At 38.4% G+C, this 27,968-nt stretch overlaps 1 protein-coding gene across 1 annotated transcript; it reads left to right on the top strand.

Moving 5' to 3' along the window:
- Nucleotides 1-4,334: 4,334 nt before the first annotated feature.
- Nucleotides 4,335-27,951, top strand: LOC141777423 (uncharacterized). Its single transcript, XM_074651652.1, has 26 exons — nucleotides 4,335-4,449; nucleotides 4,981-5,022; nucleotides 6,698-6,827; nucleotides 7,335-7,502; nucleotides 8,406-8,543; nucleotides 8,997-9,148; nucleotides 10,462-10,565; nucleotides 10,684-10,873; nucleotides 11,296-11,418; nucleotides 11,768-11,911; nucleotides 12,131-12,266; nucleotides 16,958-17,108; nucleotides 17,221-17,363; nucleotides 19,195-19,306; nucleotides 20,223-20,286; nucleotides 20,395-20,598; nucleotides 20,686-20,831; nucleotides 20,993-21,111; nucleotides 22,562-22,683; nucleotides 22,818-22,915; nucleotides 24,187-24,320; nucleotides 24,537-24,661; nucleotides 24,769-24,912; nucleotides 26,056-26,158; nucleotides 26,277-26,413; nucleotides 27,251-27,951. Exons 3-23 carry the CDS (start codon nucleotides 6,698-6,700, stop codon nucleotides 24,817-24,819), a joined length of 2,754 nt encoding a protein of 917 aa, XP_074507753.1. The 5' UTR covers nucleotides 4,335-4,449; nucleotides 4,981-5,022; the 3' UTR covers nucleotides 24,820-24,912; nucleotides 26,056-26,158; nucleotides 26,277-26,413; nucleotides 27,251-27,951.
- Nucleotides 27,952-27,968: the final 17 nt, after the last annotated feature.

Below are 27,968 nucleotides of genomic sequence, written 5' to 3' on the forward strand. Positions count from 1 at the left end.
CATGGTGAAAAACATGTAAACATTTTGACCAGTACGGCTCACACGATGACAAAACAACTTCATTTTGGTGGAATTTACTGACACAATCACTAGGCTTTGAAGCATGAATGAATTGTTTTGGGTGAGTTACTACCTTCTGCAGACATGCAATAGAGTTGTGGTGTCCCGTAAAACAGTTGTGGTAATGGCACTTACAGTTTAGAGAATGTTTAAGACTGTTTAAGAAAGAAATGAGACAAAGTGATTGAGAAAAACTGTTAAACAAAAAAAAGGATTCAAAACAGAAACATGGCACTTTTCTCTGTAAAGAAATTGTCTCATCAAGCGAAGGGTTGCTGTTTGGTGGGTGAGCAGGTGGGATTAAGTCGTGACTCTGGTGGTGCTGTGCTCTTATGGCATGAGCTTATTGTGCAATGATGTTGATGCTGTGCGGTGCAAGGCATCTGATGACTTATCAGTCTTTGGCTGTGTAGTCCAATTAGAATCTTCGGCGTGATTTTTAGTTTTTACAGTAAAACTCATTTTTATAAAGTCTTATTATCTACAAATATGTTCATTCACGTCATGTCTTAAGTTCAAGCTTTTATTTAGCTGCTTACGATCATACGGTAATGAAACTTTTCTAACTACTGACCAGAGTTGTAAGACGTGGATGAGACAGAATTTGCTTGATATTACTTGATCAAGAAAATGATCAAGTAATATTTGATCATTTTCTTGAATTTAAAAAAAAGAAAAAGAAATACAAATAAAATAAAAAGTATATTTAAAATGTATATTTAAATAATGTCTGAAAAGGCTGAAAAGTGAGTTTTTTCTTATCGTTCTATATCTAGTATTTGGGTACATGGGACTACTGTTTTTGCTTCATTATATTTAAAATAAAAACAGTAGTCCCATGTGCCCTAGATACTAGATATAGTATGATTATAAAATGGCTCTATCTCAGAAACCACAAGGAGCACAATCAAGTATTTGGTATCTATGAACTCATAACAAGTTGAATATCAAAGATATGCACACATATGTAGTGTAAAATTTCATAACATTCATAAAGCATGAATGAACACAATGTTATTGTTTTTTCTGATTTTGACTATTAATAAAAGTATGATCTAAAAATTGTAAAGTTGTACTTTTATATACTTGCCCAAAGTATGTCTGTAGTACCAGATTTCAAGAATTTTAACAAATCAGAACAAATGTTTTGGCATTTTTCCTTATCAAAACTAAGAAAAACAAACTAAATATTCTTCTTTTCGTTGTCTTCATGCAAGAAAATGTCTCTCGATCTGATTCTCTTTCTGTTTCCTTTCCTCCAGACTGTCAGCAGGACAAAGCGTTACTGATGAGACTCAGAGCTTGCGAGCTTTAAGCACTCCTTCAGCCCTAAGACCACATCCACCTCCTCCTCTGAGCCTTCCTAAACCCAGGCCACCGCCGGGCGCTCCTCCTAGCAAGACCTCTGCATCACTTAAACTAATTAATAATTCTTCACTGTCTAGGACTCATGGACAGCATGGAAGCACATCAGCCTCCACTGGAGCTCGTAAAACAAAGATACCTATCTGCAACAGGATCACCACGTCTGGGCATGTGAGCCGCCAATTCACCGCTTCACTACCAGGGTCTGACAGTGACGAGATGATGGTTAAAACCCACTGCAGTCTTTCTCCAGAGCAAGATAGTGCCGGTCTCCACTGTAGGACCCCGACTTCTAGTCTTAGTTTTCAAATAGAAACTCCAAGAAACTCACCCATCCACGAAACCAGTCTGTCATCCCATCGCAGTATTCATAGCCCGAGCAGAAAGTGTGATTTGTCAGAGACGGAGAGAAAAAGCAGCCCTGACTGGAGGTCAAGAAACATCAATACTATCCCCTCATCCCGTCGCTGTGAGGATGCAGGCAGTTACAGCAGCAATAGTACTGACCCTTCTGTGTCAACGACGCGGAAATCAAAGATACAAAATGGGCAACAGAATAGTACCTGCGGAGGTAGTTTAGTGTCAACAACAGATCATGGCACAAGGAAGAGTTCTTCTGAGAGATTTAAGTCTGAGACTGGGAGCTCTCCTGCAAAAACAGGAAGTAGGAAGAGCAACGTTGAAGTTAATAGAAATGAAAATGGTCATCTTGGGAAGGACGTCACCCAACAGCAAAGCCGTGTAGCCGCATGCACACATCCAGAGCCTATACGGATAAATGGACAATTCTTTACTTCCCCCAAAAGACCGCTTCAGGGCACCACAAGTCAGCTGAAAGGAGTCCAAGAGACACAGACCGAGCTGGAGTTCATCAGCAAGTTTTACCAGCCAGTCCCTCCTTCAAGGGTGTCAACTTGAAGTCGGGCCACAGACCAGATAGCTGGGCCTGAAACAGGAAGATAGTCTGAGTCTGTTGCAGGAAAAATGCAAGGGATGTCTGGTATTATCTTTTATGAGATTGCAAACTATTGAACATACTGTACCCTCTGGAAACATCACACACTCACTACTGTATTATATTTGGGAGCATAACTACTTGACAGTTGCATAAATTGTTTTACTCTGGAATCATTTCACAGCGGTGTCTGGTCCTTGCAGGGTTTAATTTCCATAAAGCAAGAATTAAAATGAATTTGAACTCAGTTATCTACAGACAAGGAATGTGAGTGCTTGTAATTTTGCACTGTTTAAATATTTGATTGAAAAATGTGTGTTAAGACAGGTGCAGCCTCTGCAGCCCTGCTTTCATGAAACACACCAATAACACTCACACACAAAGTAAATGTGTTTTAACTACTCAGGGGTGTTTTAACTAATCATTAGAAAATGACAGTGTATCTCTGTGATTCTTACAGGTATAAATAATAACATTTATGATGGGTCAACTCCATTCAGCTGCTTCGTTAATGTTCTTAGTAACACCTGTGCTTCACCTACTGTGATAAGTCAAAATGTCTGTTGTTAAAAGAAAAGGCCTATGTTACTGAAAGTGTTGGAATATCATGGAAGTAAAACCAAACCAGAGAGATAATTACCTAAAATGTGGCACAATACATTTAAATATTATTAAACAAACACCATTTGGGAGTCCTGCATGACAGAGCCTTCAAGATCTTCAACAGAAACCTCAGGTCAGTGGTGAAACAGTACAGCACAATGTACATAATAATAATAATTGCTAGTTGCTCCAATAGGATGGTCCAACAGCTGGATGTACACTTTCTTAGCACATTATATATAATGCAGAGCTTTATATTGCTTTATAACAAAGTATACTATAGAAATCCATCCATCTGCAACCGCTTATCCCGTTAGGGGTCGCGGGGGGGCTGGAGCCGATCCCAGCCGACATTGGGCGAAGGCAGGGTACACCCTGGACAGGTCGCCAGTCCATCGCAGGGCTGACACATAGAGACAGACAACCATTCACGCTCACTATAGAAATACAGATACTATTATGAACATATAGATACCTTATTGATATATCTAAAGAATAAAATCAGTATTGATAACAGTATACAGTATATATTATTATTTCAACGCATACAGAGGTGTAGTTGCTCGTGGTCACCGCGGGAGGGCAGTGTATAGCCATGTCAATTACTGGTCTTAAGCAATAATAACATGACAAATACACGACATTTAGTGTAATTTTTCATGTTATACAGAGTATTTATTTAACTTATATAATGGGAAAACTATTTTCCTGTATGGCTTTCTTTGTTTGAACACCTGTCTAAAGTCTGAGGTCCTGGGATTTATTTTTTCTGACAGAAAAATATACTGGAGGGAGCAGAGCTTAGGCTGTTTCATATTATATTATTGGCTGTAATCAAGCTTCAGATTTAACACACACATAGGAGTTTACTGGTGGATTATGACATAACATTGATTAGGATTTTTATGCAATTCCTTAAGGCTCTTCTCTCTTTCCGTTAATATACAGGTATTTGTGGTGTGTTTACATGTGGATTTGCAGGCCACAAATCTAAATGATTTGCAGTATTTTCATAAAATTGTTGTAACAACATCATCATGCACCACTTGTCAAATCGTGACAGTTTTGAGTAAGCTAAATACTCTGAAAATAGCAATACATAGCATGTAGTGAGTTTACATTAAGCCTGTTAATGATAAAGGAAGTAAAAACCCAGCCCAGGGTTCAACAACATTCACTCTAACGTCTTATAGGGGACAAATATGGCCAAGCAACCAACAGATATTTGATGTTGATGTATTTCAGTAATTTTGTTTTCTCCAAGTCACACCCTCCTCCAGTAAATAGAAACTGATAACAACCATGTCACATGATCTTTGATACATGAAAAGGTAAGATTGTTCTCTTCATTTTCATTTACTAATGGATTAGATTCAACTACTAGATCGTACTTTTTGGCGCAACACAATCTGTGTTTTCTCCAAATACTGAGGTGCCTGCAGGCGGCTGTTTTTCTCCAAGACAAGGTAACATCTTGATGTTTTTTCTATTATTTGTTATGTTGTAGCCTATAGTTTTTAACTTTCCAAATTTAAGTATTCAAGAAAATGGTGTGAGTGCTTAAGTGTCGTGGAAGTAACGAACTACATTTACTTTTGTTACTATAACAAAGTTGTTTTTGGCTATTGGAACTTTTTTGAGTAAAAATAGGTTTTATTTTCTCTCAAGATTCTCACAAAAGTCTCAAAAAACAAAAGTCACATGAAAGAAACAGTCTTAATAGCCTTAAAGTAGAATGAAGAAAGGTGACATATAGCCTATAATGTGTACCTTCACTGGCTGAGTAGTGAGGTAAATGCATATAAATGGAAAACAATGTAATTATGTGGTACGGTTTGCATACCTGCGCCTAGTTAAAACATGTTGCATCTACCTTAATTAAACGTAATGACGTAATGGACCAACCCAAAGGAACAGGTGCATGCTGGGTGTTCTTACAGGTGCATGCACGGTGTGGCTAATTGCTAGATGCTGAAATGCACATGGCTTTCCTCCAGGTTGATTTCTGCCTTCACTGAGGAGTGTCGACCGTCAGAGAGGTATGTGAGGACTTTCTGCTGTTTTTCACTTAGTCTCTGGTAGAGTTGTGACTACATTTGCAGGGTCGGCGAGTGTTACAGCTCAAAATGTAAATAAAAGAAAACTTTGAGCTCAGCAGGAGAAAGTGAGTGAGTGGAATGAATGCCATGAATTTGAGCTAGTTTACACATTCATGTCCCTTTCATGATGAATTATAATAACTTTGGTTATTTTTTATTTTTTTAATCTTGCACCATCATCAGCATGTCAATATTGTCATCGTGAAGGTGGTTAGCATCATAGATATAATATAGTTTTAACAGCTGTTTTATATCTATATCAGGGGTCTGCAACCTGCGGCTCTTCAGCTCCTCTCCAGTGGCTCCCTGTGGATTTATAAAAATGGAAATGAATAACTTTTTATTGACATTTTCATTTATATTTATCATTGTTGTAGGTCTATGGCACGACGGGGTATTAGGCCCACATTGAGGAAAATAAAAAAAAATCAGAGATTTTGAGAATAAAAGTCATAGGTTTACGAGAATAAAAGTCGTAATATTACAAGAGTAAAGTCATAATATTACAAGAATAAAGTCATAGGTTTATGAGAAAAAAAGTAATATTATGAGAATAAAGTCATAATATTATAAAGTAGTAATTTTACGTGTTATTTTCTTTTTTTTTTCCGTAAGGTTATAATTTTATTCTTGTAATATTATGACTTTATTCTGGAAATCTCAGATGTTTTTTCCCTCAATGTGGCCCTAATACTCTGTAGTACATTTGCACTTTGGCCCTCACTGCATTAGACTTATATACTATATACTTGGACTATAAACTGTGTTACCTTCATCACAATGCTCTAATGTTTTGCGGCTCCCTTTTCCTTTGCCAAAAATGGCTCTTTTGATAGTAAAGGTTGCTGACCCCTGTACTATGGTTGGCATGCTGGCATCAGCATTTAGTTCAAAGCCCTGCTAGCATGGCTGATTAAGTTAGTCCTGTTTCCTGCCTGAAAAAAAGTAATTAATTGATCTGAAAAGTTAGCAATAAAGTTGCTACATTGTTAAGTAATTCTACCAAACCTTTCCCCTGTGTGCTTAACCTTTCGAGTTAAGTTATATAGCATATAGCTCAAATCCCTGCTTGCATGGCTGTAGTTAAGAGTAGCTTGTTGGTGTAGTTACAACAAACTGACTTATTGTTCACTGTGGAGTTTATATTGTTGTATTATACATCTGTTTTCTGCCTTGGTGGTGTTTTATTGTGCTGTTGATTCTATGTCCATAGCTCTTTTTATTTAGTGTTGGTCATTTATGTTTAATTGATTTTTTGTCCTCTTTTCTGGTTAATGTTAATTGTACTAAGGCTATATCATAGACTGTGTATGTACTGTCGATGGGCTATATAGAGGAAGGAGGTTGCATAGCCTGAATGTAATGTTGGTGTTGACATCAGGCCTCTGTGGTGTAATGTTGGTTCCACTTGTGTCTGTTTTTGAAATATAACATAGTAACTTTTACTCAAGAGTACATTTTAACTGACCTACTTTGAGTTTTACCTGAGTACATTTTTACACAAGTACATTTACTTGAGTAAAAGTTCTTTAAAGTAACCCTATATTTACTTGAGTATAATATTTTCGTATTCGTTAAATCCCTGTAAATTAAGTATCTTGATGTATTTGTTTAGATGGATGCAATGTTCAACATACTTGAGCAGTTCAGACTGGAATCTCTCTACGACCAGTTTGTCCAGTTTGGCGTAGAGGATGAAAGAGATTTCGTGGACAGCGTAACAGATGAAGATCTGAACGACATGGGTGAGATGAACCTCAACTTGAAACCAAAGATATGCTTGACTGCCACTCAGTGGAAAACAATTAAACCTATATCTAGTGGGATCTTCTTTAGCTTGAATTGTAATGTATTTGCAATTTCATTTAAGGCTCATTGCACTGGGTGACCGGAAAAATATATATAATGTACATAGCAATACAATCTAATACAACACTATAATAAATACCTTTTGTAAAACATTTTATCTATTATAAATTTTAATTGTTGACACTGTTAGATGTGTTGATTCAACTGTATGGTAGTTTTGTAGGGTATATGTGTCATAGTTTTATAAGGTAGCAGACTAACAAGTGTTTCTAATATATGCATTACCTATGTACAATGAAACATTGTGTTCAGTGCCATCACACATGACAATGAATAACTTAAAAATGATCAAAACAAGTCATTTTGAGTTAAATGTCCACTTAATTATAAAAATGTATGTAACAAATTAATTAAATACTATTTTTGCGCTTACATTTTTACAGGTTTAAGTCAGGTGGAGAAGAACCGATTTTCAGCGATGAAAAACTTCATTCAAGGACCCAGAACTGCGGAGCTTCAAGTTCAAACTGTGATGCCTGTGCAAAAGTCACTGGAGTCGTTCTGTCTGCAGTACACTTACCCCAAATGTCCTCAACCAAAACATATTAACGGTAAGAGGAACATATCTTTTTATAATCCATGTCTGATCATTAGATGAATAGCCATTGACTTGTTGATCACACAGCTGGGCTGTGTTGTGTTAGAAATAGGGCTGTCAATCAATTAAAATATTGAATCCCGATTGATCGCATGATTGTTCATGATTAATCACGATTAATCGCAAATGAATTGCACATGTTTTATCTGTTCAAAATGCACCTTAAAGGGGAGATTTGTCGAGTATTTAATACTCATATCAATGTGGGAGTGGGCAAATTTATTATTTACTATACACAAAACAATTACAACTATTGTCCAGAAACCCTCACAGGTACTGCATTTAGCATAAAAAATATGCTCAACTCATAACAAGGCAAACTGCAGCCCAACAGGCAACAACAGCTGTCAGTGTGTCAGTGTGCTGACTTGACTATGACTTGCCCCAAACTGCATGTTATTATCATAAAGTGGGCATGTCTGTAAATGGGAGCCTTGTGGGTACCCATAGAACCCATTTTCATTCACATATCTTGAGGTCAGAGGTCAAGGGACCCCTTTGAAAATGGCCATGCCAGTTTTTCCTTGCCAGAATTTAGTGCAAGTTTGGAGCATTATTTAACCTCCTTGGTTGTAAAGGGAGTATGACATGGTTGGGACCAATGGATTTTTTAGGTTTGTAGTTTCATGTGATAACAATATTTTCACTCTAGCTCTAAAACTGAGACCGCTACAACCTAAAATTCGCAATTTGCGTTAATGTGTTAAAGAAGTTAGTGGCGTTAAAATGAATTTGCGTTAAAGCGTTATCGCGGTAACTTTGACAGCCCTAGTTGGAAATAAAATGTGATTGTGTGAGTGATCATTGTGCAGACATCGACATCCAACTTAACACAATGGTTGTTTTAAACTTACAGATTTGGATCCAGCGATAAACACAGTTGAGGATTTGATGTTGAGGATCGGCCATCTTGAAAGTGTTGGTAATTCCAAAGGAGTCTGTCTCTACACACTCGATGGGATGCCCTTGACAGATGATCCCTTCTTCAACACATGTGAGTAGACCTGAACACATTTTACGGTGAAGGTTTCCAGATGTTAAAGTTTATTTTGCTACGATTTTGTCTGTTAGTTTCATTTCACTGTGGTTGTAAACAATGACAATGACTGCATAGGTACTGAAGCATCCATAACCTTGAACCAGGATCCAGCTCTTTGTTTTGGTTTTACAGCCCTCGTCTTTACTGTTGTGGTTCAAGCATGCAGCTGTTTTCAGAGGAAAAGCTGTAAAAAACAGCTGTACACTACCAGCTCACCCCAACGAACATAGTGGGACATTTAGATTTTAAAGATACAGATATCAAAAACAGAACTAAAAGGAGTGAATATTTGACTGGCATTCATCAGGTGGCCAGAAACACGACTTCAAATCAATTTTAATTTTGCTGTGGATGTGTAAATGGATGTTTTTTAAATAAGTTCACTTAAAATGTTGTCTCCTCATACAGGGTCTTTGAAGGACAGACATATTAAAAATGGAGCTGTGATTTATGCCATTTTCACACCAAAGGAAAACCTGAAACAGGCTCCTCAAATACCAAAGCGAGAGTTTGGTGAAACCTACGGAGGCAATGTGGTTCGATGCCACATCATGCTCAAGGTGTGTCTTAACTACAGTATATTGGTCATGATGCAACTAATGACGATATTAACTGATAACAGTATATGGATATTATTTTCCAATCTTGTTTATGTTTGATTTATGGCCCTGTGTTAAAAAACAAAATTCACTGACTATATACATTCTTGGGATGATATCTCCATTTTAATCACACATCATCATTAATACTTTTTGTAATCAAGGAGTTTCCAAATTGTGTTTGTTACATTTGATGATTGTAACTTTTTAGAAATCAAATTGGTTCAAACAGATGTAAACGGTCAGAAACTACTTTATGTGCATTTTCAAATTTAAATTCAATAAATACATTTAGATTTCATCTTTCTAGCCCAGCTGCTGTAGGCAGTGCTCAGAGCTCTAAGGTAGCATCATCTATTGTTCATTAACCACTTTGGGAATGGCAGTGTGTTTTTTTAAAGGTTTAATCTGTATCGGTTGTCGGTTGTTGTTTGTAAACACACAGCATTCAAAGTTTTCCCCTCCTCCTCGGCTCGACAAGCAGAGAGGGAGGGAGGGAGAGAGAGAGAGAGCAGCGATGGTCGAGAGAGCTATAGAGTAACTGAAGAGAGTGCCACTAGTGAGAACAAAGCAGCAAATCGGAGATATAAAATGTTATTTTCTGATTGTTTCCTGGCGGTTATGTTCTAAAACACACAATTAACTCCGCACAACGCCGCATAATCCTGCGGGAAGGTGCCAAATTGCCGGATTTTGAATGAATGCAGGCTTCCTGTCAGTGCTGCTCTACTTAAGCTACAGACACACACCAGTCATAGCTGCACTCACAGCACAGAAAGAAGCAGGGGGATCACTGGAACACATGCACATAACACAACCCGCCCCCAATCCGTGAAATACGGACGCTTTGTATCTAACAAAGTAAAGGGGGACTTGTGAGTCGGTATTAGAAGCCAAGCATGACAAAGGGGGGGTATTGACCAGCTGAACAGGTTGCACACCCTGCACGCTGTTATTGGCTGGGGGTTACACCCCGACATGGGGCCCAAAGGCTGTTGGCTGAAGCCCAGCAGCGTCCCAAGTAAAGCAAAATAAGAAGAAAAGAGAAAATACAGGCAGAGGGCTGCAGGGTCTCTACAGAAACAGACACTGCCGCACACTTCTAGTGAGGCAGAAGTGATGATTGAGATGGATTATTTTCATATCAGTCTATACATTGTTTGTTAATTCATTCTGGCATATTTACCTTTAACATACGATATAAACACATACATAGTATTTATTTCAAATTAATCTGTTCTTTATCATAATCTTTATTTACTTATTTCATACAGGGAGACTTTGAGGTGACGGTGAACTTGTCAAGTGACACCATAACCAGTCTGAGAATCAAGCTGGCGAATGAAAGTGGAATCCCAGCACACATCCTTTATTACAAGTAACTCAGAATTACCACACCAAGCACAGATCTTATGTCTTGTGACCCTCTGTCAACAGTCGGATTTCTTTTCTCATACAGTGCTTCTGTTCTCTCCTGTGCTTTATTATATTTACAGAGGTCAACATTGTGGTGGTGACACACTGCAAAGCTGTGGGATCTCTAAAGGGTCGATGGTTAACTTCTCTTTGTCCACATTTTCTGACGAGACTTCACACGATGAGACTTTCTTCATTAATGATTTTGTGCCTTCAGTGCAACAAACCCAGAAAGGAATCAGTGTGTTCTTGTCTTCACTTTATGCTGTTGTAAGTTTTACCCCGCGCTTTATCATCTGTATTCCATTATATAACATTGTGCAGAGACTAGAGACACTCAATGCACTGTTGAAGACTCCTCCATGGAAAGCAGCTAATATTTACTCAGTCATTGTGTCACTATGTTTTCAGCCATGCTAGCAGCGTGACTATAGGGATGGCAATGTTGGATGGTCAGTCGGTCCACCACTTTGGTCCAGACTGAAACATCTCAACAACTATTGGATGGATTTCAATGAAATTTGGTACAGAAAGCAGCACTAGCATGGCTGCAGACACTTGTTTTTTGAAAACAGTAAATCTGAAAAGATGGCAAATCTAGCAATAACGTTGCTACATTGTCCTTTTACCCTTCCTTCCCATGTGAGATTAATCCTGCTTTGAAATACATTTCATTAATTTTTTTCTTCTAGAAAGAGCATTATACAACACAGGAACTGATTTCCTACATACGAAAACTGACTGGATGCAACCCTCTCGCCCAAAGTTTGCATCAGTTACTCTGCAGGAATGAACCGCTAACCAGGAATCAGAAGGTAAACAACATAAGATGATATAATTCTGCCTTAAATATCCATTGCATTTTATTCAAGTGGGTGTTTCTAATGCCGCATTACATTTCGACAATTCACACATTATATTAGGCTACTAGTGCTGTGAAAACATTTTAATTTTGTGCAGAATTCCTGTGCTACAAAAAGAAAAAAAGCCCATTCACCATCATTGTATTGGTCACAGCAGCAGATATCTCAGCACGATTTATTCAAATGATCTGCGTTGTTTCGGGAAGATGTTTTCCTGTAATTTGGTTGAACTGAACCTTTACACAGTGACGTGTGCTTTTTCACCAGTACCCATTTCTACACACTTGTTCTTTTGTTGTAGATTGCAGTCGTTGAAGGCTTGTACATACTCTTCAGAGAGCTTTTGCCTCAACGTGGAACACAACAGGGGGGAAAACTCATTGAGGACCTGGATGTGTTTGAGAATTCACTGTACTGCTGGGCACATCTCCTATCAGAAGCAAAGGTATGAAGATACTTAGGTTTGACTGATACAGCTTGTGACGGGTAAAACCAGTAATTTTAGACTGAAATCCCTAACTGCTGTTTTATGTGGCTAGAAGTTGCCATTCATTTGAGCGAATAGGTTGTACATGGCTTGAATGTATTTATGAATGCATTAAAGTAAAATTCCTATTTGATGTTTGACCACTTAGGTAACGATCGCTTTGCCTTATTTTGACAGAAACTAGCAGCAGATCATGAGAACTACGCACCAATCACTCTTACGTCTGAAGATGGCAGCCGCTTCTCTGAACCAGTCAGAGTACCTGGAGTACCTGGAGCTTTTGAACGAGCATACGTTCGCCAGAAAATCAAAGGTAAAACTAAGTGCACTTTCACAAGCCAACATTTAGTCTGTTTTAGGGATATTAATGATTAACCATTTAATCGCTAACCAACATTAAGCATTTCAACCGATTAACGCTATCGGTTAAAAAAATATAAACAATTAATATAAAAGCTGGGTGGCTCGTCTGAGCGGCTTGTCACTTTAAGGAGAAAAGCTGGTCCACCTTAACAGCCCACCTTAAGAAGCGGAGCCGGAGTTTCAAGATACAGGAAGTTGTCTCTGGTCTCTCAGCTCAGTTGAGCGGAGCTGAGTTGTAGTTTCATAGCATTTATTCACCGACAAATAAACTGTACACACACTGCTACACCTATGTTCACAGCTATAACGCAACCAACAACCTCACAAGCACGGTCTGTCGGACACTCGTCAAAGTTACGTTGGGCAGACGAAGTATCATTACGCCAGGCAGACACATAGCTGACAACCTGCTAAACTAAACTAAATGTGCGGTGGAGACTTTCACTGGGACAGTTGCTGCATGTCTGCGACACTACACGCAACACCGTGGCTGCTAAGTTAACGCTTCTGGACGGGTGAACTGGGTACTCAGTTGACCGTTGTGCTCCTACACTGCAGCTGGCACGCAGCATGCGAGGCACAAATCTTGTCGGTTAACGGTTAATAATCAGTTAACGGTTAATAATCGGTTAACGAGGGTCGGTTATCAGTTAAGACTATTTTTCAAAATTAGCATCCCTAGTCTTTTTTAATCTAACTCTGGTGCGGTTCAACCTCTGGTGTGGTTCGTTTGGGCAGTTGTGAATGCAGTAATTGTACTCTGGTGTGGACCAAAACAAGTGGTCCGAGACCGCTTGTGAGATGTGGTCTCAAACCGCTTCCAAGCGAACCCTAGTGTGGTTTGATTACAGTGGGAACATAATCCAAACCAAAATGCAGGCTGCCTGTGCGGACATTTGTTTTGCTTGACATCTGGGCCAAAGAGAACATACAGAGTATGTTAAAGTCCACAAAAATAATGATGTTTATAAAGTAATCTTAGATGAAGGATAAGGGATTCGTAAACACAGATGAGTGCAGAGTCAAAGAGAAACAACTTCAAAGTCTGCGATTCCCTCCATAGAAGTGGCAGCTCTGGAGACGAGTTAATTTGTAACCAAATGGACTATGGCTTGTGGAAGCGCCCTAAAACATTTACAAGTCATAAAACTTTTCATACCTAAAAATGTGTAGAAGAGACGCATAATAGAAGATGTCTGAAAGGAAGCAGAGGTCAATTAGAAAAAGCCGTTAGCAGGATGTAATGCAAACGGCTTCTGTGCTCTACTGTATTCTGTCGGTACAACTGTATTTTATTAAAATATATCTTATCTATAGGCTAAATAATCTACAGACTATCAGACCAGGCACGCAAAGTGCATTATTATCATACTGTCGGAGATGTCACCCGCTCTTCCGCTCGCTCTCTCTCATCCCAGGCTCTCTGAAGCTGTGTACACCGCTGTTGCCTAGTAAAGACAGCGGTGCCGACGGTATGGAGGTCCCTGTGGACCGCCGGTACAATGACCTTATATTTTGATGTTAATAAAATGTACCCGAATTCACGACTATGTAGGATATTACTACTGACATTCATGTAATATTGCGTCACAACGTCTGCTGTATTGGCCATGTGTTTACTACGTGTTTATTGGTATATAGAGCGGAGAAGTGAGATACGATCACAAGTGGTCACTCACGATACATGTGGAGACACATTATAATGCCAGGTGTGAACAGACGTACATATTTAAAGCTGTCCACTTGTGATCCGATCACTCAGGACGCATCTTAAAGTGGCAGTAGGCAGTATATTTTTGGCATCATTGGGCAAACATTCCATAATAACCTTTCAGCATATTGTAATTCAAGTGTTCTGAGCAATAACTAGACTTCTGCACCTCCTCATGGCTCTGTTTTCAGGCTTTAAAAAATCTAGCCCGTGACGGAAGACTTTGACCAATCACAGGTCATTTCAGAGAGAGCGTTCCTACTGGCTGTGCTCCGGTCATGTGACCGGTACTTGGCGTTCCTTCAAGCCATCTCAACCTGTTCTCAACATGGCTGCCGGTTCACAAACTTTCTCATTTTACAGCTAAACAGTACACTACACGATGATTCTGAAAACATTTGAGGCGAGAAATAGGCATTACAGTTACAGAATATTGATTCATATTCGATCAGCATTGCCTAATTTGACCATTTGGTTGGAGTTTGCGAGTGATTGAAAGCCGGCTCTCATAGACAGCAGATGGACAGCAGATCCCAGATCAGCTCTGATTGGTTGTTTTCCTCCGGTCTGTGAAATCTTGCAGATGCCGTTAGGAGCACCAGAGGACACAGAGGATCATGATTTTTTTCAGGTTACCTGTTTCATGTACTACTGTCACAGTATAGCGACCGTTTTATAAAAATAACTTTTTTTAATCATATTTGCTCCAATATCGCCGACTTCTGCTTTAATGCCAAGTCTGAACAGGGCCTTACTGTAGTTTTCATGAAACATAAAACCTCATTATTTTTTGCATGGCATGGGTGTCCCAACTGTATGGAAACCGCATTAGTAATTATTAGGGCTTTCAATCGATTCAAATAATTACTTGCGATTAATCGCACATTTTTTATCTTTTCAAAATGTACCTTAAAGGGAGATTTGTCAAGTATTTAATACTCTTATCAACATGTGAGTGGGCGAATATGCTTGCTTTATGCAAACGTATTTGTATATTCATTATTGGAAATCAATTAACAACACAAAACAATGACATATTGTTTTTATTGTATTGTTTATTGTAATATTGTCCGGAAACCCTCACAGGTACTGCATTTAGCATAAGAAATATGCTCAAATCATAACATGGCAAACTCAAGCCCAACAGGCAACAACAGCTGTCACTAGGCCTTTCCCATTTCTGAATTTATACGGCTTGATTCCTCTCCTCGACTCCTCTCCTTGCGTCTTAGTCCCGCCCACGGGAGATGCGAGCGGAGGAGGCGAGGAAAAGACACGAGGAGAGAGGAAGAGAGGAAATATGTTTTTAGAGACATGAGATGTCCTTTCCTCTGAATCGTCACGTGAAGCAACGTATGTTTCTGATGACAGCAGCTGACCACAGTTGGATCAGCTGTCAGTTTACTTTAACAGCTGTTTATGTCTGAACTCTACTAATACTAATAAAGACACACAGTTATTATCAGTGGCAGAGCAGCAGTGTTTTCTCTCTGTAGCCTGTTACCTGTTTAACAAACACCTGTATATGAATAACAGCTGCAGTCTGTATTTCTACTGTGGACTGAGTCCTGCTTAGAGGACCAGGAACCATTTCCGGCATAATGCACAATAACTTTATATAATTTATTTATTATTAGCGTCTGCATTTATTGATATTCTGACACTAGAGATGATTTATTTGGTTGAATGTTTAAGGGAAAATTGAAATGATGTAACTCGTATCAAACCCGACGTTCAGGAATTATCAGCCTCACTAGTGGCTGAATGAAAAATTATTATAAATGATGTAAAAGGTGTAAAAGACAGACCCTCCTTCTCTCTCTGACTTTAATAGTATCCTTAAAAGTTAACGGGGGGAAATAACAGATGATCAAAAGAAAAATCTTTCTAATAATTGAACAAAGTTGGTTAATGTCTGTTCGTTGTCAGGTCACATAAAGCTCTTTCAGTGTCAGACTCCTTCAGCCGCGGTGTGTGAAGCAGAGAACACTTTACCATCAACATGGTTCGTCTGTTGTTGACACCGACAATTAACACAGATTTTAACTAGACGGTGAATCAGAAGACAACTAAACTATAAAACTTTTAATCTGTGATCTGTCTTCACTCCGGTATAAAACTCCAGTGATGTTGACATGTATCAGATCAGTCTGATCGGCGCAGCGTCCAATCAATAAATGATAACCAATAAGGGGGCGTGTCGGGTCGGTAAAAAACTTTTGTGGAGGATACCCTGGAGGATACACTGGTATATACACCGGTGTATCCTCGCTCATGGTTCCTCTGGCAAGCCTCCTCGATCCTCGCTCATCGCTCCTTGAGATGCATTTCAGAAATTGGGACATCCTTCAAGATGGAGCGCTGGGATCGATTTCCAGGTCACAGCCGGAGGAGCGAGGAGCGAGGAGCAAGGAGACAAAAAATCAGGAAATGAGATGCAGCTTATGACTTGCCCGAAACGTCATGTGATTATCATAAAGTGGGCATGTCTGTAAAGGGGAGACTCGTGGGTACCCGTAGAACACATTTTCATCCACATATGTTAAGGTCAGAGGTCAAGGGACCCCTTTGAAAATGGCCATGACAGTTTTTCCTCGCCAAAATTTAGCCTTTGGAGTGTTATTTAACCTCCTTCGCAACAAGCTAGTATGACATGGTTGGTACCAATGGATTCCTTAGGTTTTCTTGCCAGTATCGTCACTCTAGCTTTAAAATGAACCTGCTGCAACCTAAAAATCGCAAGTTGCATTAATGCGTTTAAGACATTAGTGGCGTTAAAACAAATTTGCGTTAACGTATTATTATCGCGTCAACTTTGACAGCCCTAATAATTATACAAACTCTTGAGCACATTTTTCTTTCAGAACTGTATTTGATATATTAATGAATATACTATCAGTTTCACCTGATTTTCTCTTCTTTTGGTTTAGATGGAGAGAGAATTCCAAATTGCACTGAAGAGGTTTTGCGAGAGACGTCAGTACAGCGAGCCAATGACATTGAAAAAATCTTGCTCAGTTTGCCTCCATCCGTCAAAACTTATCCTCTTTGGATTGACCAAGATAAGACGACTGGTCAAAAGTATGTATCATCAAAGTTTTACTTTTCTTAAAAGTACTTCAATGAGATGCTTTTTTCTCTTGGATTTAGACTAGAGCCTTGTTTTTCTGTAACCTGTACAATTAAATGGCAGCTTTCAGATAAACATGGAGAAGACCTTTGGAAGTATGATGGAAGAATTAAAATCTCCCTACACTCATTGCCTCAATGTGACCCCACCTCTACATTTGAAGGAGCTGGGACAGTGTGAGGCACGCCTTGTTCTACTGAGTGAAGGTAATCCTTTAAATAATTTCTGAAAGCAAAGTCTGCTTTTACTTCTATTAGTCTTCAAGAACCAGCAGAAACTCCCATCATCTGAGATAAATATAACATGTTCTTCACAAAGGCTTTATGTAATTACACTGTTTAAACAGGTGATATGAAATATTAATTTGATGTCATGCATGTAGAAGAGTACAGGTAGTAAATAGTGACTGTAAGCAACACAACACATTTCTGTTTCACAGTCAAACTTTATTTGAGTAGACAGATGACAATATTAATTATACACAGCATTTTTAATTCCACCTTCAGTTATGTTGACATGGTACACGATAAAGTCTTTCAGCTCCGGTAAGCTCCGGTGAGTGTAACGTCAACCGGTCCGTAGTCATGGAAACACAGAGACAGCTTCTACAGTAAATAATATACCAGCACTCTGATTACTTTACTATGTTTATCAGGTGTCTTTTACCAGAAATAATGAACTGACTACTGTTTAACGTCTTCTATTTTCCACCCTGATGTTCGCTGTGTTTACACACCGTCTCATAGCATGTTAGCTCTGTATCTCCCATCTGCTCACAGCAAATGTTTTCTTCTCCTCTGGGATGATTCTGTCGGTCATTTCTCACAGATGGATCTGTAAAGACAAACGTAAAACAGAGTGTATGTTTACGGTTTACAGAGTTGATGCATGAGGTAAACACTGAGCTAACTAACAGAGCTATAAATAGTATTATTTACCGGCGAAAACCTGGAATCTGGACCACAGATGTTGTTCATTTCTCGCCGATTTCTGATCAGATTCCTCCGGTAACGTGCGCTGGGTGAAGTTTCTGGTTTATAAACTTTTAAGTAGTTTATAAACTCTTCTTGCTGCTTCTCTTCGTGTAGCGCAGGGGGAGCTGCACGGAGGGGGAGAAAGTGGCGCTGTGTTGAGGGCGTTTGATTGACAGTGGACAGTAGGAAACGCTGACCAATCAGAGCAGACTGGGAGGAGACAGGCTCTGAATCAGGGGTTTTCAGACAGAGGCTGAAAAAGGCTCTATGCAGGCAGACTGAGGCAGACAGTATGAGAAGAATAACGTTTTTTTTTAACATTACAGCATGTAAACATGTTCTAGTACAACATTAAAATACATCTATGAACCTGGAAATGAGCATAATATGAGACCTTTAAAGGGTAAGATTCACTGAAAGGTCAGACAGAGAAAAAGTAAATAGAAATGAAATACATCTGCAGATGAGGAAGGAAACCACTACAGGCTTATCTATAAAAAAAAAAAAAATCACCTAAAAGAGAAATTATATATATATATATAAAAATATATAAAAATGATGCAAAATAAAATATCAAATAACATGCATATCTTTTATATGCCTAATCACATCATATTTTTTACAAGTTAGGCTGCTATAGATGATGGCAAATAAGGTTGAACATAAAATCAAAATTATTCAATACAGAATCTTTTTGACATCAAAGCACTTTTGAGTCTCATTTTGTATAAAGACAAAGACGACGAATCAGTCAGTATGTACAAATTTGTATTGGACTGTATTGAACGAGTACTGCCCTCGAGATGTACGCTACATTGGTAGGTACATGTTATTGCTGTGTTTACTTTTACGTACAAAAGATTAACTTATAAAATATGTTGCATTACTTATAGATTAAAGTTCCTGCAGAAAAAAACAATAATATTATGCACTACATTCTAAACTCATCTGAAAGGAGCTTCCCATTGGTTTCCTCATTGCCTCTGATATTTAGTACCATGTTTGTGGGAAGCTTTGTGTTGTACATTGTTTCACTTAATGTTTATTTTTTTCTCTTTGTCAGACAACATTGGCATATGTTTGCGTAAAGAAAAAGGAACTCCTGGTATGATCCAAGTGCACGATTGTTTGGATGGCAAAGACAAAGCAGTGGATTTGGATGTGTTGGCAGCCAGGTAAGTACCTTGCAGTATCTACATTATGTTTCCGTTATGCTGTGAAGAAATATGTTTTCTTTTAAATTCCTGTCTATGGAGGAATTGGGAACATGAATTATTGTTTTTTTTTTTACTCTGGGTGCCTGTGATCACCGCGCTCCTGCATTTTAACTTCCAGACCCAAATCGTTCAATATTATATAAATAAATATGACATTAAATAAAAATTAAAAAAATCAATAAATACAGGTAACATACTACAATCATACATTTGTAAAATAACATATTGTTAAACTCAGCATTATTTTTGAAATGTTGTCTGCTTCTTTCATAAAAACAAAGAGTATATTTCAGGTTGTTTTTTTATCACATTTTTGTATTTCAAAATGAACTTTTTCAGGCTAAACAAAAAGAAATGTGGACTGCATGACATCTATATAAACAACCAATAGAGATGATCAATAAATTACAATATAAAAGTTAGGTTAATTATATTTTGGTGAATAAAAACTCAAACTCTCTCGCAATGCGTTACATGATTTGTACTTTTTAAAGTTAACTTTTTAATGTATTTTTTACATGTTTAATGAAATAAAGGATGTACTGTAACTGCGGCCTGTGTGGGCCTCCTCTATCGTTTCTGTATACGCTTTACACATCCTGTAGATTTTTTCTAGTTTCTACAGCAATTTGTATTTTGCCTGCACAAATAGGGACGACAAAGTGCCAATCAACCCTTGTTGTTTAACACAGTAGCACACAAAATAGTGAAAACAGATATAGCAGCAGTAAACTGTATGAATCGAGATATGTGCAGTACACTAATGGCCAGAGCCACACTGTTGCTGCTGATGTATTTTCTTTTATATACTGTATACTCTGTAAAAGTCACTACAGCATTTTGTGGACAGTTGCGTTTTTGACACTTCACACAGGACTGGTGACCATAGAGATGACCGAACATTTGTCACAACCAGGACTCCAAAAGAAGCCATACTGGTAAGTCTTTGTCTCTTGTTTGATCATTTCTTTTGAGGAATGTGGGACTGGCTTGGGAACACAGGACTCACTTACAGTTTGATTATGCTTGACTTGATTTTTCATTAGGTGCTGATAGACACAAGCTCCTCCATGAACGGGGCGTGCTATGCAAGTGCAGAAATAAAGAGGATCAATGTTGTGAAAGAGCTCTTTGACAACTTTGCAACAAGAACCATGGCTTATGATTTTTATCATGTCATCGGTCTCGTGAGTTTCGACTCCCAGGTGAAAATTCTCCACACATTTACAGAAAATCTGGAAAATTTCAAGGTAAAGTCAGTGTATCAGATCTGTCGTAATTTTATTACAATTTACGTCTGGATGTAATGCAGTAATATACCCTTTTTCACATTGTAGGAACACGTACGCAACATCGAGGCAAGTGGACGTACTCAGCTCTACGACGCCCTGGAACTTGGGGCGTCTGAGTTGGAAAAGCTCAAGACGACGTTCCCAGATTGCAGACTTCGCATCGTGTGTCTCACTGATGGAAATGATTTGGGGTACATTTCTTCCTCTGTTCTGATCAGTTATGGTACCTTTTATACTTCACGTGTTCGTACATATATTGAACATCTTACTGTGAGCAGTAAGAAAATGTTAGGAGTAACAAAGACTTCAAAATGTTAACTACAGATTATGATGATCTCAATTCTTTCCATAGATCCTCCATGGAGCCAGACGCTGTTACAGCCAAACTGCTGAAATCTGACATCATTGTGGACTCAATCCTTCTTGGAAATGTGGAGAACAATATGCTGCATGGAATCAGCAATGCAACAGGTATGGTATCTTTGAAAGGCCACTTCCTAAATTGAATCCCCTCTGATGTACTTATTAAATCCTGCATCAAACAAGTGTAAAAATAATGCAATATAGAGTATATGCCATCAAACATTCTGCAAATCCAAGACATCTCATCTTTAATGTTGTTGACTGTTATTTCCCCTTAACATTATTGCATTTTCATGACAAGGTTCAAAGTATTTGACACCAGACAGCTCAAGCATACATCAATTGTTGGTATGATGTTTTAGCCTAACACCAGGAGTCACTCTAAATTGTGTTTTCTGGCTAAAAGTCCTAAGCTAAGAGAAAGATCTGGGTGGACCTTTATGCCACAAGCCGTGTTGTCTCTACACGGCTTGTTGAGAGCACATTTAGCTTATTTAGGCATCTGTGTTTTACAAAGTCACAATTAGCTTTCAGTGTTTTAGTACAGTCATTCCCAAAGACTGGGAGATTTATATTGTTCTAATAATTGTAGCCTATTATATTATTGACTCTAATATGAAAGGTTGCGTACCCGCTGTTTGTTTTACTGATGGGAGGAAAAAAACAAGCATGTTAACTCCGCCTAAATGCGTTTATTTGGTCTCATTTAAGTACTTAACATGTGCATATGTTTTCAATAGCACGTGCATAAAGCAAAGTTGTGATTTATCAAACGTAAATCTCATCGAAATAGCAGGTTTACCTATTCAAGATTCATCAATCAATCAAAATGTATTTGTGTAGCCCTTTACAATAACCAAAAGGTACCCAAAGTGCTTTACATTAACATCAAGAAATAACAGGAATGAAAACACAACGTATCATAAAATCATAAAAAGGTACATAAAAAGCACAGGAAAAATGTCACCGGGTTACTGGGTATTAAAAGCCAATCTAAATAAAAAAAGTTTTGCGTTTAGATTTAAAAAGTACTAGGTCAGTGACAGTGCGTATATCAGGGGGTAACTTGTTCCATAGTTAAGGAGCAGCGTCAGCAAAAGCACGATCACCCCACATCTTATACCTCTTCCTTGGGACTTCTAAAAAAAAGTTGACCCGATGACCGCTAAGCCCCGTTATGCTCGCGGAGAGTTAAAATCTCGGACAAATAAGGTGGGGCGAGGCCGTAAATGGCGTTAAAAACAAACATCAAGAGCTTAAAAATGATTTTAAAGCGAACTTGAAGCCAATGGAGCGAGGAAAGTACGGGGGTAATATAAGGTGATGCAGAAATGGCAGTAACAATGCTCAGGAACGTTTTCGCTCTTCTCACGATTTATAGATGAAGCCTATTGAAAATTTGGGAAGGAAAGGTTTGGGAAACACTGTTCTAGTAAACATATTGTAAGGCAGGAAACTGTATTGTAACTCAAAAGATGTGTTTTGATGGATGTTGATATGTACCCTAAACAGATCTCTATTCAGACACTTGTTAACCTCACATCCACATTGCTTCCAGGTGGTTGCTGTTTCAAACCACAGACAACCAAAGAGGGTCTGAAGCTCTTTGAGATTGAGACAGTTCTGTCTTTGGAGCAGAGGAAACTCAAGGAAAAACTTGACCCGTCTTCCATCAGTCAGGTTAGTTATTGTAGATTGTTTTCCCTCGTTCTGTTGATAGTGATATGAAACTGAAGCGCATTACTGTTACACAGGCATAAACTTTGATGTGGTGTCTTGATGTGTGTGATTCATTTGTACCTCTCCTTTTACAGCAGAGCTTGTTGAGCTTCTTCACTACTATTGGGTATGACGAATGTCCAGAGACATCCTTGCCAAGCCAGATCAACAGCAAAGTGACAGTGACAGAGAGGTGAGTGATAGAAGCAACAGTTCCATAGAGGCTAATAATAAACCTGGTCAAGTAAGTAGGGCTGGGCGATACGGCTTATAAATAACATCTCGATAATTTTAGGCTATATTGCGATATACAATATATATCTTGGTATTTACATATTTTCTCTACAATAAAATAACTTTGATTTAACCCATTGATGCATATGATCATACCAGCGTGATCATTCTAGCAAACTAATCTGAACACTCACGAGGTGGTGTACTGTCAGATTGGTCTTTGGAAATGTATTCTTTGACTAATTATTCACAGAATTGAAATTAAATTTTTTTTCTCTGAAATACAGTTTGCAGGCGGTATCATTCATTTTATTTATTTATTTTGTTTTATTTCTTTATATATTATTAACAGACTGACTTATTGAATTTGTGTGAAATTGCTTTCCCTTTCACCGGAAGAACACTTTCATTTTGAAGTCTGTTCTTGGTCGATTTTATTTGAAGCCAGTTCTTAGACGCTCTTACCGTAATGCCTAGTAGGTTATATACTTGTACCGCAAAACAACGCGGGGGCTAGTTTGACCGTCTTTTCCGAAGTGGAGGCTGACATCTTCATCACCTTTTCCGACCTCAGCATGCTTCATGGCTCGTTTCCTGCTTCCCTTCAGACACAAAATCACACGCCCCATACGCACATCCATGCTCATACTCCACACACTCGCCCAGGAGAGTGTGTCTGTGATATGGATGTATAAAGAGAGCGAGAGAGCTGCAGGTGAAGCAAAACACCAAAGCGAGTCTCATGCCGGCGGCTTAAAGAAATTACGTGACGATTAATATACTCGATCTTCGTCATTTACTACATCCCACATAGAACAAGCTGAAATACATCGAGTATATTCGATATATTGCCCACCCCTTACTCCAGTAAGATTATTATATTATCCATCTGCTTTTTACCTGATGTTATACTTTGTCTGAGTTGTCGAACAGAGAACGAGTTGACAGAGTGAAGGTGTCGCACATAAAGAGGCATCCTTTTTTTAAATTGAACTGATTACTCTGAAAATACTTACAAAAAATAGTGTAAACAACACAAAGACTCCAGCCAAGCTGGTGGCTGTAAAACATGCTGATGATAGGAAATACATTATCTATAATGTGAAAAGAGAAGTGGTATAGTCTCTTAGACCTGATTTCAAACTGCAATAATCATATTTTTTACTTATTATATTTACTGTCTTCAAGTGTTGGCATTACATTTGAAGCATTGATGATCTTTCTAAATAGTGCTCTGAAAAAGAAGATTCAGGAGACGAAGGGGAAGTATCTGGAGAAGGACAAACGTATCCTGGAGGAGCTGAAGAGCCTGCATTGTAACCCACATCCCTTCTTCAGAATCTTTCCATCAGAGTCGGACTTAAGTAAGTGGCATGTTCTCTTATTTCACATGACTGGCACGGGGTGAAGTTTTAGCCATATATTGTTATTATATAGATGTACACGATGAGAAATTGCATTGATGCACAGTACCCAGTACTGTGTATACCTTGTTTTCAGGTACATTGTTTTTTTATTCATGCAAATAAATTTAGTTTTTCAATGGCGACAAGGTTGAAGCTTTTTTGTAATCTTTTCAGCGTTCTGGAGGATTCTCATGCAAGGCCCTCCTGACACACCGTATAAGAAAGGCGTGTTTGAGCTGTACTGCCAGTTTGGTCCCGACTACCCAGCGAAACCTCCACTCGTCCGCTTTGTCACACAAGTATCCTGCCAAAATACAAATTACTAAAAAGTTGCTCATTGCAATTGTTCATCACTAATAAAGTAATGTTATCGGTTAGAAATGTGCGTGTTTTCTTAACATAACAGGTGTACCACTGCAATGTCAACAGTGGGCCGCATCTGCCACAACATATTTGACCGCAACTACAACGCCCACATCTCCATGAGAGAGATCCTAGAAGCTGTGTATGGACTGCTCATCATCCCTGAGCCTGATGATCCCCTGGACAGGTGAGAGAGATATACTGTATGTATACACCTTCATAAATGAGTCATTGTTTTGGTCACCAAAGTTAATTTTTACCATGAGATGTTCCTAAGGCTGAGGATGTATTTCATCCACTCCAAAACTCAGACTGTTCTGTTGATTCAAAATGTTATGCACAGTGGAAATCCTTAGCTTCATTGTTTTACTATTAATTTGAAATAGAACGTCTCTGAACTCATGATTATGTTTGACATTGATTATTTGATTACTTAGAGGGAAGAGGGACCTATTGAGTAATTCACACCCAAAGTCCAAAGTGTATAGAGGAGGGATTTTGTTTTTGTTGTTGTCAAAATAGCCTCAACTAAGGCTGCTTTCACACCTAACCCATTTGGTTCAGTTAAAACAAACTCAGGTCCGTTTGCCCGGTTAGTACGGATCATTTTATCTGGTGTGAAAGCTGTCAATCGAACCCTGATGCGGACCAGAGTCCTGCAGTTTGTTTGTGGTGTGAAAGCAAACAAACCAACCACAGGATGTATTTATAACAGATATGTGATTTGAGCATGATTTTTAAAAACTAAACTACTAATAAATCCATCTGCTGATCGTGAAATCTGTTCAGGAAGCAATCTGTGTTGAAGGCCATGTATATAAGCACCTCAGCGCTTGTATTTTCCCTGATTAATACATCAAAAGCTGTTAAAACTGCTGTGCTTGTATCCGATTCCATGTACTTTGTCAGTTCCTTAACTCCATTTAAAAGTGTGACAGCAATCCCACAGTACGCCGATCATGTGCGTGTCCGTGCGCTTCCTGACATTCGGACTATGCGTTCGTTTTTTCAACATGATACAAACAACTGACAGACATATGAAACGGTTTTGATGTTCATGAGTGGCGCCGCTGCTGCCCTATTTCATTCTACAGGCTTGATAGAAATCAAGGACAAACTGTTAAGGGTTTCAAAAACACAATAACAGCCTCACCAGTACAATGAAATGCAGTAGCTCTTCGTAATCATACTGCCATTATAATGCAATTTTTTTTTGTGAGATTGTGTAAGGGAGGTATTGATTCAGCTCTGTAGAACAAGCAGCAAACAGACAAACGTATTGAAAGATATAATGTATCTGACTTACATATTAATTTTTTTTCTTTGGAAGCATTTTGGCTGAAGAGTTCCTGACGAACCGTGAGACCTATGAACGAGAAGCCGAGAAACATACAGAGGAAACTGCAGGAAAGTCACTGGATGACATGGAGAAAGTAAATGAGCACCTATACTGTATATACATATTTGTGGTCTTACATATATAAATGTGTCTTGCAGGTTTTACATTAAATTACTGTTTTATAGTGTGTCTTTTCTTTGTTTTTATTTAAGGAATTGGTGGAGCCTGTGCCACAGTTCATACCTCAACATCTGATCTGTCCACTCACCAAGAAGATGTTTGTTGATCCTGTGAAAACAGTGTATGGCACCGTGTATGAACGCAAGGCCATTGAGGAACACTTGAAGCAGTGAGTTCATTTACTAAAAATTTGTTACCAAAATAATAACTGATACCTGTTTAGAAACCACAATTTTACATATAAACTAGGGCTGTCATATTTAATGCGTTCATGCAAATTTGTTTTAACGCCACTAATTTCTTTATTGCATTAACGTAATCGATCTTTTGGAGGGTTTTAAAGCTAGAATGAAGATACTGGAATATGAAACTAGAAAACCAACTGAACCAAGATAAGGAGTCCATTGGGACCAACCCTTTCATACTAACCTACAGAGAAGGAGGCTGAATAATGCTCCACACTAAATTTTGGCGAGGTAAAACTGTCGTGGACATTTTCAAAGGGGTGAAAATGAGTTCTATGGGTACCCACGAGTCTCCCCTTTACAGACATGCCCACTTCATGGTAATAATCACATGCAGTTTGGGGCAAGTCATAGTCAAGTCAGCACACTGACACACTGACAGCTGTTGTTGCCTGTTGGGCTTGAGTTTGCCATATTATGATTAGAGCATATCTTTTATGCTAAATGCAGTACCTGTGAGGGTTTCTGGACGATATGTTTCATTGTTTTGTGTTAGTTGATTTCCAATAATAAATATATACATACATTTGCATAAAGCAGCATATTTGTCCACTTCTATGTTAATAAGAGTATTAAATACTTGACAAATCTCCCTTTTAAGGTACATTTTGACCAGATAAAAATGTGCGATTAATCCCTATTAATTGTTTTAATCAATTGAAAGCCCAAATATGAACCCTTCTTTTAATCACCCTTGAACACAAACTCTCATCAGCTGTATTGCCATGTATTTTCATCGTTAACTGTACGCTCTTTTGCAGACACCAGTACGATCCGATGGCTGGCCCAGGACATGAGCTTAAAATGAGCTTCCTCAGAGCAGACCAGGACATGAAGAAAATGGTGATGGATCATCGCTCTCGTCAAATTCAGTTTGACGATCCAGCTGTGTAGTTTTACATCGGGTTCATTTGAAAAAGAAAAATTTACTTTATTACTCAAACTTATGTTTTATGTATGCAAGTTTGTTCTGCCAGTTGGGAAAGATTAGTGTAGGTTATTTTCTCTCCTTTCCTGACATCACTTTGACTTTATATGAACAGTGACGGGCAGTTATTTGTTTTCTCTGTTGAGATGCTTGTGTTTAGAGTTCATTGTTGCTTTTAACTTTTGATTGTTGAATTCACTTTTGCATGCCGTATATTTCCTTAATCACTGTTTTAGCACTCAATCATGTTGTTTGTGAAATTTTAAATGTTTTTCTTGGAGTTCAGTTTGCATTGCATTTGTCTTACTAGTGCTAACCGAAGAATGAATGATGAGAGTAATTGAGAGAAGGACGGAGCATTTTTTCTTTCATCAATTTAAAATATACAGAAATGCTTCTTTTCTTTAAGTAATCCATGTTGAAGCTCATGTGTATGCAGGTGAGCCAAAGCCCTATCTTTATAAGTGAAAGTAACAACTAATATTTCTGACTTTGATGCAAAGATTATTAAAGACAAATAATTTCTCAATAAAATGAATCTGGTTGTTGTC

The sequence above is a fragment of the Sebastes fasciatus genome, chromosome 11 (assembly GCF_043250625.1).
Source record: "Sebastes fasciatus isolate fSebFas1 chromosome 11, fSebFas1.pri, whole genome shotgun sequence".
Classification (NCBI taxonomy): Eukaryota; Metazoa; Chordata; class Actinopteri; order Perciformes; family Sebastidae; genus Sebastes; species Sebastes fasciatus.

Bases quoted from the DNA above. Each gene is read 5' to 3' on its own strand.
- LOC141777423 (XM_074651652.1), top strand. From the start codon at position 6,698: ATGGATGCAATGTTCAACATACTTGAGCAGTTCAGACTGGAATCTCTC. The intron at 10,566-10,683 runs GTAACTCAGAAT...TTATATTTACAG, and splicing joins GCACACATCCTTTATTACAA to AGGTCAACATTGTGGTGGTG. The intron at 10,874-11,295 runs GTAAGTTTTACC...TTTTTCTTCTAG, and splicing joins TGTCTTCACTTTATGCTGTT to AAAGAGCATTATACAACACA.